Raw genomic sequence first — 20,207 nt, 5'->3', positions numbered from 1 at the left:
ATGTTTCCCTGGCAAGTTTCACCATGTCCAAAACCTGATTGGTATTGAAACAAGGAAACTTTTCGAAGATAAACTACCAGGAATGGCAAGAGGGAAATGGATCACGCAGACATTCCGAGTCTTGTCCCGATCCCATCCCGCCTAAAGTTGTCGCTTCATAACGAGAAAATTTTTCTAGCTCTTTAAAGAGCAAAACAGTTTGCTCGCGGTGTGTGGGGAGGAAAAGCTGTCGGCTGCTGTATTTGGTGTATTTGATACGGGTGTCGATTTTGAGACAACCAATCAAAAGGCCGTCTTACGTAAGGTCAATGTTTAGTACGGAATAGAAATAATGTTCCCTGTTGCCTTGTTTGTAGGTATGTTGTACTGGACTTGCACAGTATTTCCTTGCAAGATGTCACCTCTATTCCGGGCTACATTAGTTCTCAGGTCCCTTCCAACATTTCCATCTATGGTGTAACCCTGATCGTCAAGCGGGAACTGGGACCGTGCACTTTAAACATCAGAATATTTCAGTCGAACAAAAATGGAGAAAAACAGGAAATGGAGAGTAGCAAGAAACTTAGAGATTTTGGATTTCTAGGCAATTTGCCACCAGACGAACCACAGCAAGTTACGCTGTATTACGATTATGACTATCCATTCCTTGATTGCCCGCTTCTAATGGCGAACTTTTCTATCTAAAGCGAGAGTACATTGCTAAGTTTATACGTGTATGTTTTCTACCTTGTCCAAACCTGGTAAGCCAAATTTGGAAGTAGGAGACTTTTCAAGGATAAGCTACCAGGATTGGCGAGAGGGGACTACATCGACTAGACACACCACGTGTGGTCTCAATCCCTTCTCGGCCGAAGTAAACTGCATGATATTCAGTTCAGCACCATGGACCAGACGAAGAAGATAACGTCGAGCGGCGTTCGACTTAAAGCATTGTGTTTGTCTTGCATTCAATCGTAAGATAAAACAAACCAGAAGCCGGACACCTTTCATGAAGTCCTTGACTCTGAAGGGAACAACTTATCATTGGTTGTCCAAAGTAATTCCGTGATTGTATTTGCAGCGCTCTGTGATTGGTCCAGAAATCTCACACCATTTTCTCATCGTATCAGATGGTAGACCTGGTCACTAGCGTTTTCTCAGTCCTGCATATTAGTTAAGAAAAGTCACGCCATTTTCGAACCCAATAAGAAGCAAGACCAGGTCACCAGCATGTACTCCTGCTGAAGGGCGACGTTTTTTTTTAATTTTTTTTTTTTATAGTAACTAAAAAAAAAAAGAGTAAAAAACGATTTGACTTCTTGTGATGAAAGAAGTAAAATATGTACTTTTAATTTCTCTCGATAATCAATTCTCCATAAGACTTCGCATTTTGGCTGAAATCTAAAGTAGTCGTGTTGTGGGATAATTGTCCTTAGTAAGATGCACAACAGGCGATGAATTACCCAACGTGAAATCGACAACACTGGCATGAGAGCCTGGAGATCGAACTTCTCATTATTTTTTTCATCCTTCCATCGATTGCATCTACCTTTCCACGCACGCGATTAAAACATAAATGTTGGCCTATCCAACTTCAATGTTATGACAGCAAAACTTCAAAGTTTTCCCGCCCATTTGGGTGAAGGTTTTGCATTGCCTCCCACTCGAGAAAGTTTTCACGCTTGTCGATGGTGATTGGTAATGGCGTTTGCAGTCAACGAAAAAGGCAGAAATTTCAACACTATTTGTAACACTATTCACCGACTTACGAATTCATGTACTATATCTCGCACAGCGCCATTCGTTTACAGAGGTTGGAAGAATGCTGCGCATTGAGGCAAAGACGGTATCAAACGTTGTCAAACAATACAGGGATGCGGGAAGTACACATAAGAACGGCTTCTAAATTTTCTTTTCCTGGTGTTTTCTAATGTCAGAGTGTAGCGTGACGGCTTGCATTCCATTCTTATCTTAGCTTATTGTGTGACTATCACACACCTTGTCACGTAGTGTCTGTTACATTAAATATTCTGACACTATGATCCAGACCGCAGCTCGCCAGCTGTAAAGTCGCACTGTTATTAGAGTCTTTAGTCCGTCTCCATCGCAACCGTCGAACTGTAAGCATGTGACAAATCCTGTGCATCAAAGTTGCAAGATGTAAGGAAAATAGACGACCCATATGCCACAAAAATAGGATAGAATAATTTTCACTAATATAAACGTCTTCAAAGTTTTGGTGAGTAACAACTTCGTAAGTGAGGTAACAGTGTGTTCTCTAAAGGAAGAAAGATGAAACCCTTCATATACCTCTAAGCACAGCGTAACAATATTCAAGAAGTTGTAAAGGATACGATTGGTCTAATGCATGGAGAAGACTCCACTGGCCACCTGGACAGCTGGCTCCATTCAAACTCCAGGAATATAGAAATATACGGCCTGATTCAGTACCAACAGCAATGGTGTATCTAAACGGCGAAGGGAAAAAAATCCTCTTCAAAGTCGTCCCGTTAAAACATCAATTAAATCTTGATAGTCATTGTAGGTTCTGTTTTCTTGCTGTCATTGTTGTTTTTGTTGTTGCTTTTTTTATCATTGCAACAAGTTCACCTATGAGGTGGGGCGTCAAAAAGTTTACTTGGCGATAAAAATCGAAAGTTTTTAAGTAGCACTTGAAGACTTAATGTGCAGTTTCCAGTCTCAACAAGATGTGACAACGAAACCTTCTCTCGGGGCGAAAGTGGCGCAAAGAGAAAATGTTATCTGTTTACAATTTCAAAGACATCTTACCTTATATTACTGACCCCTGGCGCAATATCTACAGCGGTGGCAGCTTCACCGACATCTAAAGGACTGGAAGCCGCATGCCAGTTGTCGCTAGCAATGTCGGCATGACCCCATAATATAACCTGGCAGGCAAAAAAAAAAGAAAAAAGAAAGAAAGTTACAGTCGAACCACCAAGAAATCAAGGCCGTTATCAGGGTTATTCACACGGGAGTCGTAGTTGCGAATTCCTCAGTCACGCATTGCGTGAAATGGCTTATACTTCTGTTTTTTTTCTTTTCATGCGACGAAAAGGAAGGCAAATACAGTACCTAGAACTGGAATGAATGGATCAATGTAGTATCTGCGCAACTGCTCACCTATTCCTCCCCATAACAGTAAACTGATAACAAGTTAGGTTTGGTGTTGGGTTAAGTGGGGGTGGATGCGCAGTTGGCTCATGGATTTAGGACACAGATTTTTCGGACCCCCCCCCCCACCTTTTTTTGCAAACCTGGAGCGTAAAATTTGTTTGCTATTGACCGATAAAAAAATTCCTCACAGAGGGTAGGATGCTGACCTTTTTATCCCTTGAGGCCGTAGCAAAGTACTCGTCATCTCCACTCCAAGCACATGACCAAATAATCCTGGCGTGTTGATTCTTTTTATCGCTTCGAGCAACAAGTTTGAAGAGCTGACCTGTTACATCCACAACAAATTAAAAAGTGAATAAGTAAAACACAGCTACGGAACTCGAACAACTTGTCTGAGCTAAGCGTACTTTACGGACAACCTACTTGGTCATTATTATTCATTTTTTTTTTAATGGTCAGTCCATAGAAAAGGGTTTTCCCTTCTTTTAAAAATATTCCCTCTCAAGAGAGAATACAATTAAAGGTTGCCTGATTCAGTCGAGAAATTGTCGAAACATCTTTCACAGTTAATTTTGTATGGCTAGCCAAAGTGACGGAAATTTGCAAAAGTGAAAATTTTTTTGTTATAAACCCTTAACACTCTAACATCAGTATACATATTCTCCATACTGTTATCTATACATTTCCTAAAGCGCTGACAAGGAGAATTGTTTAACAGTGAAGAGCTTCTTTAATTGGTGACCATTTCGGTTATTCTCCTGACCTAATTGTGTGATTCAGGGGTGATATTGCAAGGAGGAATTAGACGCTGGTCACTCTTGGAGGTCAACGGGTTGAGCTACTGCTTCATCGTCTGGTTATCCCAGAACAATTTTCAATTTAATGTAAAAAGTAAAAATCAGGAATGAAGCGCGTTTTTTTTTCTCTCTGAGATGTGATTGATTTAAAATACTCGCGCCCTTCTCTCGACCAATCAAATACAAAAATGACACCAAACGAAAATTCGTCACTGACGCTTTCCCGCGCTTGGTTTTAACCAAGTCTTAAGCTCTCATAGGTTCCTTGTGATGTTGACCTTTTTATGACTGGCCGTGGTGATCACTGAGGTCTTAGTTTAGTCTCACCTTCCTCGTCGTTTGCTTTTCTCTTGAAAACAGACCAACAGCGGTCACGCGACACAGACAGAAGCCGCTGGCCACTGTGATCGAAAGCTATTTGTGTTACAGTGAGTGCGTGAGAGGGTAACGAGCAAATTTGTCTCCACGTGCTGGTATCCCATAATATTAAAGCGGCGTGTTCTGGTTTAGAGGCCTACAAGGAAAGAAGAATGAGAACATAATACAGAATAAAACAAAGCGATGCACACAAACCAGCGTAAACTGTTTGTTGTAATTTACACCTGCTTGGAAGGACAATTCCCCAATTTGCTTGTATAAGAGGAAAAGATGCTCGAACGCATTTCTACTATGTTTTGCAAGTCCCACACCAAAATTATCATATTGACCAATCACAACAAAGAAAATAAGGAGTCGTAGACAATTCAAAGTAACCAAACGCAAATTATCAAAAGCGCGGGAAAATGCGAGCAACCAACTCGTACCTGATTTTAGTTTTGCATCTGATTGGTTAAGAGAGTGGCGCAAGTTTTACGGACCAATCAAAAAGCAGGTAAGGGAAAACTTGTGCAACCCTTCCGCATTACTTTCGACACTCAATTAAAAGTTGCTCCGAGTCGAAATACTACGGTATGACGTCCCCCCGCCTCGACACAACTCATCCCCCACCCCCATGGTTAGATCACGCCATGACAAATCTCCCTTAAGAAACAAGATAAGGGAGTCATGTTGAAACCTTGCAAGCAGACGCCAGCAGTGTCCCGTCAGGACTTGACGCCATACAGAAAACTTCGTATCCGTGACCATATCTAAGGGAGAAAAAAAAAAGGAATCCAATAATGTTTAGGATTAACACGACGAATACCGAAACAAAAATTATTTCGACAAAGCAGCCATTGCCAGGCAGTCAGTTAATGGGTCATTGTAAAGTTTCCATTAATCTCTATCTAAAAATTGGGCCAGGAAGAACATTCTCCTGATCTAGGTTTTTTTGTTTACGAAACAAAACAAACTGAACAAAACAAACTGAACAAAACAAAAACATCTTCATAGTCGCCTGCAAAACAGCAGCAAGTCTATGCTAATAAATGATTCAACAGCTTAAGTAAAGTGCGTGCATTAGACGAAAAAGGGAGAGGAAAATACTTTGTACTCACAGTTTCTGTACTTCAGGCCATAGCGTGTTCTGGTGTAAAACATCTTCGGTGGGAGGTTCTGAAATTAGTTAGAGAGGCAAGAACAACAAAAGTCAAATCTTCAACCTTCCAGTCTTTGCCATGAACACAGCAAATACTTTGCACATTAAGGAATTAGTGAGGAGCTTTTAGTTAGCTTTGTAGGAGACGAAAAAAGAGCCACTGACGACAAAAATCAGTTCAGAAATAAACCAAGTGTACAAAAGTTTTGACTGACCTCCACCCCTCTTAATTTGTGACACTTGCGAGTACGACCAAATAAGGTAATGAACACGACGCGACAAAAATAGAGAGTTTCCTAAAGTTTATTGTGAATTATAAGTTCTCTTGGTGAGTTATTGTGCGAAAGAAGTACAAGAAAACGAAGAGAAATCCGTGAATTCTGTGCACCGCTGTGAAGAACGGCTCACAAGGAAGGGGTACCTTTCAATGACACCGGTGTAAATGGAGCAGGCTCCTCACTGGCAAACGCGGACGACTTCATGGGTCTCGCTGGGTCTTCCAGGTCCCTCCTCAGACTGTCCATGTCACCTAATCAGTAAATAATCATGTAAGTAACCGTTTACACCCTGACATCAGTATTCGTATTCTCCATACATTTCTCTATACATTTCCTTTGTTACTGACAAGGAGAATCCGTTTAACAATCAAAGCCTCTTAGGTTGGCGACCATTTCCTTTATTCTCCTGATCTTAATGAATGATTCAGCTGTATCTCTGTGAGGAGAAATTAGATGCTGGTCACCCCTGGGGGTTAAAAAAGGGCTACGAAGGTGAAACTGGATGAAGACACAAACAACTCTCCCTCATTTCAAGTCTAACACCAGAAACAAAAACTACCTCGTTATAAATGAAATAATATTTATAATAACAATAATAATAATAATAATAATAATAATTTTTTTTAATACAGAATCAGTACAAATACAGAATAACAAACAAAATTAAGATAAATTAAGGTATAAATATCAAAATAAGTTTAAAAAGTCTCTAGCTGAGAGAAAAGTCTTGAATCTCCTCGGTATTAACAACTGTTCTACAGAGTAGCAGAATTCATCTTGTGTCTGCATTATTTTTCTTCAGCTTCATTCAGCAGAACAGCAAATAAATTGGCGACACATGATCGACGTCCTACTATCATGATAATAATAATAATAATAATAATAATAATAATAATAATAATGACAATAATAAGGCCACCGTCAAGTAACTGTGCGAACTTTAATGTTTTAGTGACTTTTCGGGAATAATGTAGACTTTTAGGGAATATTCCGTTTTAGTTTTTAGACATAAACATAGTTATCTGTATAGACGTACGTTTCTTAAGAAGACATAGGCTACGCTTTGCGCCCTATGTTCTTTTATTTATTTTAGCATCTATACGCGTACACTGCATAATAATGAAATAAACAGTTTTATTCAACTGCTGAAGTGTTTGGTACTGCTGTGCGGCTTGGGGAAACAGTTCAATTAAGAAAAACTACAGTAAAGAAATACGAACGTGTTGGCTATTTCTAAAGTGTAGCAGAAGGGTTGAAATCGGGACTACCACGAAATAAACATCGGATATCCACTAACGGATGGAAGATTTGAACCAGCCCCCCCATCACCCCTCCCGCCCAGATTGAGTGCTCCCTAACCTCCCCTCCCACCCCTTCATCCCCGGCACGCTAATATGAGAATCTTTATCTTTCTACTCCTCGCGAGATATTAAAATTAATTCTCCACACCGTCTTGTACACATCTAAATATCCTTATCAAACATCCTTTGGTGGATGTTTTTCCTTCTTTTTTCTCATTGCCTGCCTCTCTCTCTCTCTCTCTCTCTCTTTTTCTTCCTGGTCACTCAAAGTCCAGTCTTTGGTCATAAACGTTTCCATTCCACATCTATTGATAACTCGCCTGTAGATTAAACTGATAGAGAGAACATTTCTGAAATACAGTCTCTAACCTTCAAAAACTGCCTTGTTTGAGAGTCCAAGAGCCGGTACACTGGCTCCAACGGGTAAACTAACACACATCTGAAGGAAAATAAAAATTGTATCATCCATAAGTGACTTTTCTCCATAGATGATTTTTCTCTCGCAAGCGAAGTCGCAACGTTTGAAGCTATCGTGGCGCATGCGTGACAGGCCAACTGTGACTATTCCTCTCCAATCCTTCTACCACACAACCAATAGTTTGTTCTACACAGAGTAGAACATTAATTAATTAATTAATCAGTTTAATATTGTCTATTCCTATGATGGATGTAGTTTTTTAATTTCTTAAAACTCAAACAGCCCCGGCTAAGTATCGTGTATACGTCAACTCTAATGCAAGGCGAAGGTTTTGATTTCAGCAGCGAGACAGTTTGTATCGAAAACATGCAACGAAATTAAGTCAAAGACTGTGTTCTAAACTCCTAAATCTGAAACTGCACTTTTATACAATATATCAGGATACCTCTTTGTTTTCTTCCAATTTGCAAAGTTTTTGAAACGTTTCCATAAACTGGCGAGGAGCGCTGAAGATCCTTATCACCTAAAATGAGAGAACATTCGTTTTTTCCCGGAACTTTGTACATCCTAAAAAACATATGTAGCCCAACTATGTCAAGTTCTAATTTCAATGTTTCCATCCTCAGGCAGCCTTTGCCACCTTATGTCTGTTTTCGGACGGTCCCCGCAGATTCCGGACACTTATATGTATGTCCACTGTGGACCGGTTGTGTCCGGTTGTGTCCGATTTTCATTACTTGCGTCCATTTTATTTCCGTTTTAGGGACATTTGCAACTGTTTTCGGGCGATTCCGTCCTAGTTCAGACATTAGAGTCCATTTTGGCAAAAAATATCTCAGTGATGCTCTCTTAAGATGCTTCACCATCAAAACGCAATAAAAAAAGAACCGTACGTTATATCCTACGCCATGTTACGAGAGTCTCTCCATCAGTAGTCTGGAGGAAAGAACCTGGGGAAAGTTTCAACATCTTTACCTTTTCGTCAGCTCCAGACGCCAGTCTGTATCTACTGAGCATGCTCAGACACTGCATGTCGTATCCATGTACCTGTGGACGAGCTATCTCGCACCAAACAGGCTTCTGAAAGAAAAAAAAAAGATAGAAGTATGAGGTATTGATAAAAAGACCCAAAAAGTTCACACTCCCATAGCTTGTCCAGATTTCTGCAGCATTAAGTGTCTAGGAATATTCCTAGGCCCAGTTGTATAAGGGTCGGATAACGCTATCCAACGGATAAATCGCTATCCGGCGGATAAATCGCTATCCGGCGGATAAATCGCTATCCGGCGGATAAATCGCTATCCGGCGGATAAATCGCTATCCTGTGGATAAATCGCTATCCGGCGGATAAATCGCTATCCGGCGGATAGATGATAAGAAAACTTAATGCGTTATTCACCGGAAAGAGTTCTATCCAGTGAATAGCGTTCTCCAACCTTCGCACAACCGAGACCAGATGAATGAGGAACAAACAGAAAAATGAATTGAATTTAAGTTTTCAATCTTCTTGAAAAAAGAATGTGTATTTCTTCCAACGCACTTGGTATATTTTAAAGCTTTGCAAACGGGGAGAACCATCCACAACTTTGACTGGATTACATTCATAAGATCAGCAAGTGATTCGAAAGTGTATCTACTTAACAAATATATTACGTCTTACCGTGCGTCTATACAGGGATAGATCACAGATGACGTTCAAATATGTTAAGAACAGAAAACTGTGTCACGAATGTTCTTACCACATCTTGAAGTCCCCAGCGATCTAGTGCGGCAACATGGAATATATTTGTTCTATATAATAAACTAGACGCATACTTGCTTTCACTCGGGCTTTCTATTGGAAAGAAGAAGTTTTTTCTGCATGCATTTTCCCAAGTTTTTAATGCAATTATTGGTTTATTCTGTAACCGTTTTATGTCTTGGTATGCCAAAGATACAGGTTTCTCACATATGTATACAGACAGCTGAAAACAGCATTTCTTATGCGGTGTGAAGACCCTTTCTGGGGTGGGGTGGGTAGAGACAATGCCATACATTATTGGCGATAATTTCAATACTCATTACTGGACATTATTTCCGCTCTTTTTCATATAATAAAAAAAAAAGTCAATAGTAACGTCACCTACGCGTCTGTCCTCTAGTCGATCATAGGTAAGATCCAATAAAAATGCATGCATAATTCAGCTTATTACATAAAATCATCATAAATTTACTGCACTATCGGTCCATAAACACATCAACGACTCGAACTCACTTGAAATCCATCCCCTCTCCAGGGAGCATGTAATCTTGTTGTCTGATCACTGCTGACGCTCACAAGAAACTGCCCATCTACTGGATCCCAGTCAATGTCCTGCAATAGAGAAGGAATGTTTCGAGATGGAAAGCGATACAAACTGGAAGGTTTCCTCTGTTCCCAGCTAACGACAAATGAATCCCAACTTTATTTATAACATAACCAAAGTAAAGCGCGCGCTCTGATTGGTTAATTTAGCGTCCCCCATTTGCCCATGGGTGTACGCTGCTGACGTGAGCAAATGCAAAGACTTTTTTGCCGCGCGCACTTGTTTTTTCTGGTCACGTAAGATTTGTTAAATAAAAGGGAACTCTTTAGCTACAATGTATCAATGTTGTGTTATAAAACAAAGGGTAAACACCACAGCGTACACTATTGAGTTATGGATGCACTTGAGAGGTTTGCTAAGCACTCAAGAAGCTAGAGTCGCTCTCGGCTATCGCCTCGAGCGACTCTTACGCTTCTTTCGCGCTTAGCAACCTCCCGCGTGCATCCATAACTCAATAGTGTACGCTGTGATGTTTACCATTTGTTAATTATTAGACAACTAGCTAAAAATTAAACATCCTTCTCAATCTCCACACAAAATGCTTTAGACATTACTGATACTGGCACTACGAAGAACGCTTATCACATATAAACATAAATTAGTATGTGACCTAGTTTATTGTTAAGGTCTCTATACATCACAGCTGATCGAGCATCCAACAATGAAATCGAATCTCGCTAACACTGGAATCCTCAGGTACGACTAAGATTTGCCTTCGTCTCGCGCTGGTAGGACAGCCTTTAACCCTACAATCAGCGATAAATTGTTGACACATTGATCTTTCCAGCCCTTCTATTGCTTCAATTTTATCTCTTTTACCCTCTTTAAGTTAATCAATTCGCCTCTTCTCTCCCCCCCCCCCAAAAAAAAAAACATATTTTCTTGTAGAAGTCACCAATAATAAAATTCTGAGAAACAGTGGCCAAATTACGGCTTTTATCCACCAATCTCAGACTATACTGAGCAGTTAACAATTTTTGAATGAAATTTTTACAGATGCCTCTAATTTCAGAATCAAGGCCACACCACAACACCGGGACCTACGATCCCAACTTTTTGCGATAAGTGTGTGGGTTCTCCATTTATAACTCACTTGTACAGGACCAAAGTGTCCACCAACTGTTACACCGGGCTCCCATCTTTCCTCACTCTGTAAATCAATGACAGCAAAAGGTAGTAAAACATATAATGATTCTCGCCGAAGGAGTGAAATTTCAGGAATGCAAAAGAGAAACCTGACAAAAAAAATTCAGGCTTCGACGGGATTCGGACAGGATTCGGACCCGTGCCTCCCAGATACTAGTTTGGCGCTCCTCCCAACTGAACTTCGAAGCCAGATAAAGATGGCAGACTTGCCAGCGGTTTTGGTCGACAATCGGCTGGTATGAAACAGCTCTATACTCTCCTACTTTATATGTTATTCTCACTGAATACCAAAACTGTACAATCACGCGCTTCTACCTCAGAGGCAACATTGTTCCACAGCTGAAATGCTCCGAGATATCCATGCCCAAGAATAGATTGGCCATTAGGACTGAAAACTGCCCCGTAAAAACCAAGAGTTGTCCCTCCAACTTCTCCAACACGAACCTGAACGGATTTTAAAAAAACCCCTGTTGGTTAATAACACTAAAAAACTCAAAGGTTGTCAGTGGATGGCTAACAGTCGCTGACAAATGTTACAGTCTGTGATTCTATGGTAACCTTTCCGCCAGTTTAATGGTCTGTCTCATGGGTAAGGAACCAATCCGCTGAGTGCTTCAACTCTCGCAGACGCTCGAAGAAGATAACACCAGAATGAATTGTATGTTTCTAGCCCCTTCAGTGTGATTTAAGGAGGTTTCGCCGCATCACAAGTTCGTCCACCACCAACTTTACAAGTGCGCTCCCTGAAGTTAAGTAACTTCGCACCCATCTCTAACAGTTCGCCCTAAAATCTTCCGACTATTTTTCTAACGGCACACCATATTCCTTGTTATGGAATGTACGAAATTTGCAAGCTGCGTCGCAACGAACTCTAACCTCAATCCACCCATCCCACAAAAACTGTCATAGCTATGTACCATTTCATTTTTGCAACGCTAAAAATTGAAAGCTTTTTCGGTCGCAAGAATATTTAGTGCTTACTTTCTCCAACCAAACACCAGTTTCTTTGTCCGGAGTCCACACTATTAATGTTTTATCCATAGAGGCTGAGAGTAATGACATAGGCTGAGTGAACGATCCATCCCCTGTGAAATTAGAGATGAAGGTAAAGATTGGACAAAGAAACAAATTGAGTTCCACCAGGGGTTCCGATTTAAAACACCGTGACTTACTGGCTTGTGTGGAACAACTCAGTTCTGACAACCTGAAGCGTGCCACACGTCACCGAGTCATTAGACCTTTCGCACATGCGCAGACATTGAACCGCTGTGTCAGGTACAGATAAGTAGTTCATTTTAAAGGCATGGAAGGCAACCTCTTACAGTTGCGTTTTTCTTTTGTGTTTTCTTACAGTTGCGTTTTCCTGCATTTTCAGGTCTTTTTGAAGAGAATTACACACTTGTCTGGAGTACGTTGACGTTTTAAGTAAAGGCTAAAAGCTATTTTCAAACGCATTACGAGTGGGTAGATCTACCAGCAACGCGGTTGCTTATGCAAACCCTGCAAGCGAGTAACACGCGCGAGAAAAAGCAGAAACGCGCATGGGTGCATTCTGCCCATCACTAGGACCCACACATCGAAAGTGTCAAATGTGGAGATAAAATGAGAAACATGAAACTTGATGAGTCCAATCCCTAAATAAGGAAACAAGTGTGGTTTCACCTTTTAACGAGAACGAAAAAAGGCTAGACTTGAGTGAACAAAAACCAGGCGAAGAGCGTGCTTATCCACTGTTTACCTCAAGAGGAGAAAAAAAAACAAGACCTGCTCACCTTTCCTAATTGCAGGGTGCCAATGAACCCCGTAAATCCAACCTTCATGTCCAGTCAGGACTGATTCCAGCACAACTGAAAAGTCTTTTGATGATCCTTGAAAAGTAAAAAATAAAAATTATTCGTGTAAATACTCTGTTTTATTTCAATTTTCAATAACATTATGAAAATAGAGTCATGTACAAGTTATGCGTTATGGCTGAATCTTTTAATGGTTAAAAAATTCTATGCCAGTTTTTCAAACTAGCTAATTTCATAATTTCCGTGTTTGAATTAAACCAGAGCCTTAGATTCTACTTTGCAACTTCACACAACGACAGTTTTACGATGGAAATAACAATCTCTCCGTACCTTTGTCAGTTACACTGAAAACATTGGAAGTTAGTTTCAGTTCTTTAAATTCATCTTGAACGATGTCAGAATTAGTCACTGGATATGTTGTAGAAAGCGAAATCCTCCATATCCTGATGAAGCTATCCTGAGAACAACTGACAAGAAGCAGATTTCCACCATCTGTGACAAAAAAAAAAGATAAATTCAACGCCGGATTGTGTTGTTTGGGAGGTCGAGGGTTCGAGCCCCGGCCGGACCGATACTCATGGTCTTAAAACAAGTGAGGACAATTTACTACTTTCTATAATCAAAAAATGGATAGATAATCTAGTCTTCTCGGATAAGGACGAATAAACCGTAGGCCCCGTCTCCTGCAGGGTTAGGGGTAGGAGACGTTAATTTCCCACGCACGAGATTACTATGGGGAGTGGTCAAGTAACGTATGTACGTATGTACGTATGTATGTGTATGTATGTGTATGTATGTGTATGTGATGAAAAACCATTATGTTATATTAAGTGTATCAAACATGGCTTGCCGCATAAACTATTGCGAGCTTGTAACACGAACTCAGCTGACTGTACTGCATGCTACTGTACATTAACAATCAGACTACATCATCCAATGTTTCTCCTGAATTCCATACACTTATTGTAAAATTAAACTTACATGTAAGAAATTACAAAAAAATATTTCCATCAGAGAAATTATCAGTAGAATGTGAGTACTGTACATGAAGGATTCTGAACCTTAATTTGGTAAAAGGAAATAGAGTAACAAACCTTCTAATGCAAAATTTGTGCCTCTGATCCAATCCTCATGGCCCAATAAACTTTGTACTTTTAAAAACTAAAAGTATAGTGTAATAAAAAAAATTGCAGAGAAACATCTCTACATTAATTTGCTAGTAAATATGGAATGTACACATGTGACTGTTCTAAATTTCAACTTATAAGCTTAAAGAAGGAAAGTTGTGCCTGTTTGTTTTTGTTATAAATCTAAAATAAAAATAAATGGGCATACAGATACAATGATCTTCAAGAGACAATTTCAAACTACTTCAAATAACACACATCTGAAACATGTCAGCCTCAAGATCTGTAATATTACTGATAAACTTCCCAGGTTGTGCCCAAATAATTCTGTGGAAGTTTGTCGATTACATACCTTGTTATCTTTCTCTGTAAATAAGTGAACTTTGCAGTCTTCTCCACCACACGCAATTACAGGAACTAAAGGAAAGAAAAATGCAACATCTTCCATTCCACAAGTGATTAACATGTAACTTCTCCTTATTTGAGTTATTTCAATCATTTATCTCGAAAACAGATTAAGAGAACACACAAGCTTATCAGCTAGATGGTGTTATTTTGGAATAAGACAAAATTCTCCGAGCTAATTTTAAAGGAAAAGTATGGAAGTCACTTGGAAGAATTACTAATTGGATCTTTTGAGTTTAAGGGCTAATTTTAGTTTTTCTGATTTGACATTGTTGTAATTTCTGTGCAGAACTCTGCAATTACAGTTTACTCAACATCTAATAAACTTCTTTCCATTTTTACAGTTCATTTGAATGGCATAATTATACATGAGCTTCTCTATATTGGTATAACATCCTAATGTTGAAAATAATTCATTTATACATGAATATGGTTTATATCTGACCACTTGCAGCCCAGAGGCTAAATTATGGGTGCAGTGTAAGGTTGAGAACAGACGTCAGCATATCAGGCGCCTCTGGCAGCCGCTTCAGTCTATCGATCTCACCTTCCCACCCATCCCACCCCAGGGGAGGACATCCATCACACAGTAACCTTGTGTGTGGGAAATTAACGTCTCCTACCCCAACCCTGCAGGAGACGGGACCTCCAATTATTCGTCCCTATCCGAGAAGACTACAATATCTAACCATTTCTTGATGTTATAGAAAGGTAGCAAATTCTTCTCAATTATTTTAAGACCTTGAGGAATACTTTGCAACATTCATTCAATTCCATAACTTATAGATATTACCTGATGTTCTGGGAAGCAAAGATATCACCACAGTTAAAATGAAACCATTTCCAAATGATACAGTCTGTAGACACATGAAGTTACCTGAAATGTTAGAAGCTTTGATACTTAGCACAACACCTTGCATAATCATAACCACTACAATTTTCTCAAATGTGATTAGTGCATTAGCCGCTTTATTTTTCACTAACTATTCTGTAGAGTTGTAATCAGACAGTGTAATTGGACAGTTGGCAGTAATTAGACACCTGTAATCAAACAGTTAAAGCAGCCAATCATACTAGGTCCATCAAGCCAAATCTACCTATCACAGAATTCATTACATTACCATAGCAACAACCACTTATCCTGAAAAACTGGGAACTTCCAAAATGTAGGAATTTTTTTACTTAAGACACTCTCCACTGGAGATATTTTCTTTAAATGTATTTGCTTTTTTTTATTATTTTTTCAGCAATTCCGATGGTTATGATTAATTGATAACAGAACTATGGGTAGAACTGAAAAACAGCTTCCCAGAATATCTGTGGGCCGACTGTTCACCGACATTTGGTCAACATAATGAAAACAAATTCAGAAACGAGTAAACAGACTGTCATCTTGGTAAGTTTGAACTTTCACAATTACGTCGAAATGAATTTTGACGAACACCACGCGATAGAGGTAAATTTTGAGTGTGAGGCATTATTGGCCATATTGATCTTCATTTACGTGAACTTGATGTGTAGTATCTGACTGACACATTTTGTTCCACTAAAATTGGAAGAGTTTAGTTACTTAGATTTAGCAATACGAGTAAATTTTTTCTCAGACTCCCAAAATAGCACGAGCCCGTGTTTTCATTGTGTTTCTGTTGTGTTTTCGTTGTGTTTTCTGTGTTTCGTTTGCCAATAATCAGCCAACAGTCGGCCAACAGATATTTTGGGGAGCTGTTCTTCAATTTTACCAAACTTTGTGTCGTCAAATTTGTTGTGTAATCATACTCCCAGATGACGAGATGAACTCTGTTGACTTATCTTATCAATCCCTCATATGATTATAGATTGAATTAGACTCTACCAGGTCCTATTACCATTTAACAATTATTCGCCTCAGGTTCGGTGAATATCGTCAAATAATCCCCGAGACAAAGTTGAGGGGATTATTCGACAATATTCACCGAACCTGAGGCGAATAATTGTTTTAGTGTAATTTCAAAGCCGAATAACAGAGAAATTTCTAAAATCATAACATTAATTTTTAGTAACATTTATTAAAGTTTCATTTGAACATTTAATATAAACCGCGTGGAGCGGTTTATATAGCGTCATATAAAGAACCGCTCGACCAATCAGATTGCTGGAAACTCTTTGCTCAGCTCTGAAATTATACTAAACTTATACTAATTATAATCCTGGCATGTTACAATAGTTTCTAAAGATTTGTACAGGTGGAAGAACAGTGGGACACGTATTCCCCTACTAGGTTCATCCACCTAAATCCAACCCACCCATCCCACCCCAGGAGAGGACATCCATCACACAGTAATCTCATGCGTGGGAAATTAACGTCTCCTACCCCTAACCCTGTAGGAGACAGGACCTCCATTTATTCGTCCCTATCCGAGAAGACTAGAATATCTAACCATTTCTTGATGTTACAGAAAGGAGCATATTCTCATCAATTATTTTAAGACCTCAAGTGTTGGTCCGGGTGGGGCTCGAACCCTCGACCTCCCGCACAACAGTCCAGCGCTCTATCCATTGAGCTAACTGGGAGGCGGTTAGATACTGGGAGGCAGTTAATAATCATGTACGGAAAATTGATCACAACACCCTCGCCCTCATCCTTCCTTTCCCCATTCCCCTCTCATCCTGTACCTGTAGCTTCATACTAGCCTCCTGCTTCACTATTAAACACATAAATTCCATGTTGCTGTGATCTGGTCAGTTACAAATCACAGATGATGTCAAAATATGGCTAGAGCAACAAGGTGGCACACAAGGCACAGCCAAGCATGTCACTGATGTTTTTAAATATATGACATTCAAATGACAGTTATTGAGATCTAAAACTGAACAGACACACAGCAACATGATGGTATCTAATTGTTTTATACGGTAAAGAAAGCAATAAATTATTAATGATGACATCAACTATGCCTCTGTCCTCCAATAAATCATTTGAATGTAAGAACCAATCTACATGTGTGTTTTTTTTAGCTGAATTCATAACCCCTGACCTTTTATGTGATTGGAGGCGGCGTGGCCGAGTGGTTAGGGTGCTGGACTTGTAATCCGGTGTCCTGGGTTCAAGTCCTCCACCCTGCCACTCACTGGATTTGTTCGCGTTTGCCCCTAGTTCAACTCCTCGGCTGCGCTCTGTAAATAGCCCACTGGTCTGCCTCCTGCCAGTGGGGATTTTTAAGCTCTTAATTACTCTACATTGTGGCTGAAAAGCCCCTAAGGGGGGGCATCAATGAACGTATATTATTATTATTATTATTTTATGGTATAACATTTGATCTTACCCTCTGCTTGTTTACGCTCCCATATCCTCACAGATGAATCTCCAGAAGCAGAAACTAGGATGGTTCTTGTAGTTCTTGAATTATCACATGCAGGAACAATAACAGCAGCCAGAGCATTAACAGCTCCCTGGTGACCTTCAAGAACAGCAGAAACTTTCCACTGTAGGCACAAAATAAGTCACTTAGTGTTAGCACTAAATTAAACCCTAAAGCCCTTTAATCCTTTAAAATCCAAGAGACTGACTTACCCATACAATATCACCCCTGAATCACACATTAACGTCACAAGAATAAAGGAAAATAAAGATCAGCAATTCCTGCACGCCAGCAGGGAATTCATAAAGCCACCATAATGTTTAGATGTCTGCACAGGCTAGCTCCAGAGTATCTGTATTCAAAGTTTACGTGGCGTGACTCTGCTTATGACCTCAGGGACTCTTAAAATAAGCTCAATGTTCCATTACTGCACTCTAATTATTACAGAAAAAGCTTTAGCTACAATGGTGCCACATTATGGAACAGTCTACCATGCGATATAAGGAACACAGAGTCTCTGGGGGTATTTAAATGTAAGATCAATGACATTCTTTAAATCTAATGCACGGCATTCACAGAAAACAGCTTTTAGTGTTATAGTATGCAGTTTGAATTTTAAATATCTTAGCGTATGTGATGTGTATTTTTATGGGCTGATGAATTGATTGTGTTTAAATAAAGATTACATTACATTACGTTACATTTGTAACTAAAGAAACTCTTGATTGTCCAACAAATTCTCCTTACCAGTGCCTTGGAAAATGTATATGTAAAGAGAACAGTATGGGGAATATGCATACTGATGTTAGGGAGTTCAAAGGGTTCCTCATGATAAATAGTATGAACCACAACGTGTACATGTACATTATTGTATAGATATTGATGAAATACCAGGATTTATCCTTTTACCAAAAAATCATATCTTCACTGCACGCAGTGAAGATACTATTTTTATCTTTCACATGTGAGGATATCAATGTGGCCATGGTTACCAACATAATTACCCAATTGCTGTTTTGAAAATGAATAAAAAAAGTTGTCTTTTATGTGGAAATTTCATCAGTATCTATATAATAAATAGAGGATATTACATGGCCGCACGGGGATAAGAATTTTATCTTCTCATGCTGAAAGTATCTCTCACGTATATTCCCTATAAATTAGCTGCTAGAATTTGGCGTTAGATTGAAGATAACAACTTCTCTCTGATAATTTCAAGTATTCTCAGAACTTGTCTGCTAAATAATGTATCATAGGGAGAAGTTGCATGTTGATCACCTCTGAGATAGCTGAGCAGGGCTTAACACTAACTTTTCAACTTACCAGCCAAGTGGCTAGTGACAACTTAGATGTTACAGCAATTTCAATTTGTTTACTAGCCAAACTGGCTAGTGGAAATCGAAAATCACAAGCCAAAACTGAATTTCTACTAGTCTGTGTCTAGTCGGCTACCGCTAGTGTTGAGCCCTGTAAAGGGTTAAAAGAAAAAAATTATATTAAGCTGAATAGAAAAAAAAAATAGTTTTGTGTTTCCACTTACTGTGTAATCTTGACCTGGATTCTTTTGCCAAACAATCACTGATTTATCTGTGGAGCCTGAGACTAATTCATTCTCCTCCTCTGTAAGAAAACGAAAGTAAGATAAAAATAACCACAGCAGCAAAACCCTTCCATTTCCATGATCTCGTCATCCACATCAATTATTGTTGTCTGTCGTAGTACATTTTCCGTAATTTTAGCTTAGAGGATTTAGCGTCGAAACTAACAACAACTTTGTAAATATTCCTTTTTAATATCTTCTTTCTTCTCATTACCTTTGTCCTTGACATTGTATTAATAATTTAAGGAGAATTTATTCATTGGTCACTCCTGAGAGTTAGGGGCTTAATCGGAAATGTTGATGTACTGTAAGCAAACTCACCAAACCCTGGCCGCGAAATCCACCGTACACAATTCACCCTGTCTTTGTGTCCATTTAAAATATGTTCTACTCTCCCAAATGAACCACATTCAGCTGTCTATATAATTCAAACAAAACAATTATTCACCAGAGCATAAATCACCAAATTCGTGGATGCACGTGGAAAATAGAAATTCGACGTGTTATGAGTTTACAACTTTACCTTTGGACGATACAAAGCTACAGAATAACAAACACCATAAGCCAGCCAGCCATTCCTACCCCAGTCCACACACAGGGGAGTCCTGTTACATGCAACACTGACGTATTCCAGAGAACATTTGCTACAAGAAATCGTACTTTTGTTGTCTTCGTTACTTTCGTCCGCCATGATGGTTTTGTAATCTTAGATGCAATTCCGCTGATCTACTGCGGTCGTCTTCACTCAGGATACACTTCGGGCTGAAACTATTACAAACGTGTGTGATTTCGGACACAAAAGGAAGTCCTTTTGTGTCCGAAAACACACACCGTCCTAGGACGGTCATTATTTATTGCCTGGGTATCCTGCAGAGCAGGCGTAGTTTGGGCGAGAGTGAACATGGCGTTCGGATAAACGATCACGAGCGTATAGCATCTGAACTCGCCCTACTGCAGGCTATTGCCTGGGCCAGTGGGGGCATTTGGGTTGCATCACAATTTACCTGACTCCCTCCCCCCACCCCC

At 39.6% G+C, this 20,207-nt stretch overlaps 2 protein-coding genes across 3 annotated transcripts in view; one reads left to right on the top strand and one right to left on the bottom strand.

Moving 5' to 3' along the window:
• The window catches only part of LOC111331113 (uncharacterized), a 3,306-nt gene extending 2,192 nt beyond the window's left edge, over nucleotides 1–1,114 (top strand). The window contains exon 4 of the mRNA XM_022936154.2: nucleotides 357–1,114. Within this exon, the coding sequence (XP_022791889.2) occupies nucleotides 357–684 (328 nt within the window). The 3' untranslated portion in view covers nucleotides 685–1,114. The remainder of the gene's footprint in view (nucleotides 1–356) is intronic.
• The window catches only part of LOC111331112 (elongator complex protein 2), a 24,490-nt gene extending 4,283 nt beyond the window's left edge, over nucleotides 1–20,207 (bottom strand). The window contains exons 1-24 of one of the 2 annotated variants that reach the window (XM_088724783.1): nucleotides 19,705–20,207; nucleotides 19,503–19,599; nucleotides 19,122–19,201; nucleotides 17,546–17,705; nucleotides 15,037–15,120; nucleotides 14,191–14,255; nucleotides 13,806–13,872; nucleotides 13,042–13,203; nucleotides 12,691–12,786; nucleotides 11,900–12,003; nucleotides 11,234–11,362; nucleotides 10,866–10,922; nucleotides 9,682–9,780; nucleotides 8,403–8,507; nucleotides 7,873–7,950; nucleotides 7,379–7,448; nucleotides 5,852–5,959; nucleotides 5,390–5,447; nucleotides 4,969–5,041; nucleotides 4,242–4,428; nucleotides 3,324–3,442; nucleotides 2,770–2,888; nucleotides 2,334–2,447; nucleotides 1,978–2,117 (exon numbers count right to left, since the gene is read on the bottom strand). In XM_088724783.1, the coding sequence (XP_088580909.1) occupies nucleotides 1,982–2,117; nucleotides 2,334–2,447; nucleotides 2,770–2,888; nucleotides 3,324–3,442; nucleotides 4,242–4,428; nucleotides 4,969–5,041; nucleotides 5,390–5,447; nucleotides 5,852–5,959; nucleotides 7,379–7,448; nucleotides 7,873–7,950; nucleotides 8,403–8,507; nucleotides 9,682–9,780; nucleotides 10,866–10,922; nucleotides 11,234–11,362; nucleotides 11,900–12,003; nucleotides 12,691–12,786; nucleotides 13,042–13,203; nucleotides 13,806–13,872; nucleotides 14,191–14,255; nucleotides 15,037–15,120; nucleotides 17,546–17,705; nucleotides 19,122–19,201; nucleotides 19,503–19,599; nucleotides 19,705–19,872 (2,535 nt within the window). In that variant the 5' untranslated portion in view covers nucleotides 19,873–20,207 and the 3' untranslated portion in view covers nucleotides 1,978–1,981. Of the gene's footprint in view, nucleotides 1–1,304; nucleotides 2,118–2,333; nucleotides 2,448–2,769; nucleotides 2,889–3,323; nucleotides 3,443–4,241; nucleotides 4,429–4,968; nucleotides 5,042–5,389; nucleotides 5,448–5,851; nucleotides 5,960–7,378; nucleotides 7,449–7,872; nucleotides 7,951–8,402; nucleotides 8,508–9,681; nucleotides 9,781–10,865; nucleotides 10,923–11,233; nucleotides 11,363–11,899; nucleotides 12,004–12,690; nucleotides 12,787–13,041; nucleotides 13,204–13,805; nucleotides 13,873–14,190; nucleotides 14,256–15,036; nucleotides 15,121–17,545; nucleotides 17,706–19,121; nucleotides 19,202–19,502; nucleotides 19,600–19,704 lie in introns of those variants that run through there. The other variant, XM_088724775.1, reaches the window with a different exon arrangement.

Source organism: Stylophora pistillata, chromosome 1 (assembly GCF_964205215.1).
Source record: "Stylophora pistillata chromosome 1, jaStyPist1.2, whole genome shotgun sequence".
NCBI classification, from domain to species: domain Eukaryota; kingdom Metazoa; phylum Cnidaria; class Anthozoa; order Scleractinia; family Pocilloporidae; genus Stylophora; species Stylophora pistillata.
This window is presented reverse-complemented; position numbering and strand designations above follow the sequence as displayed.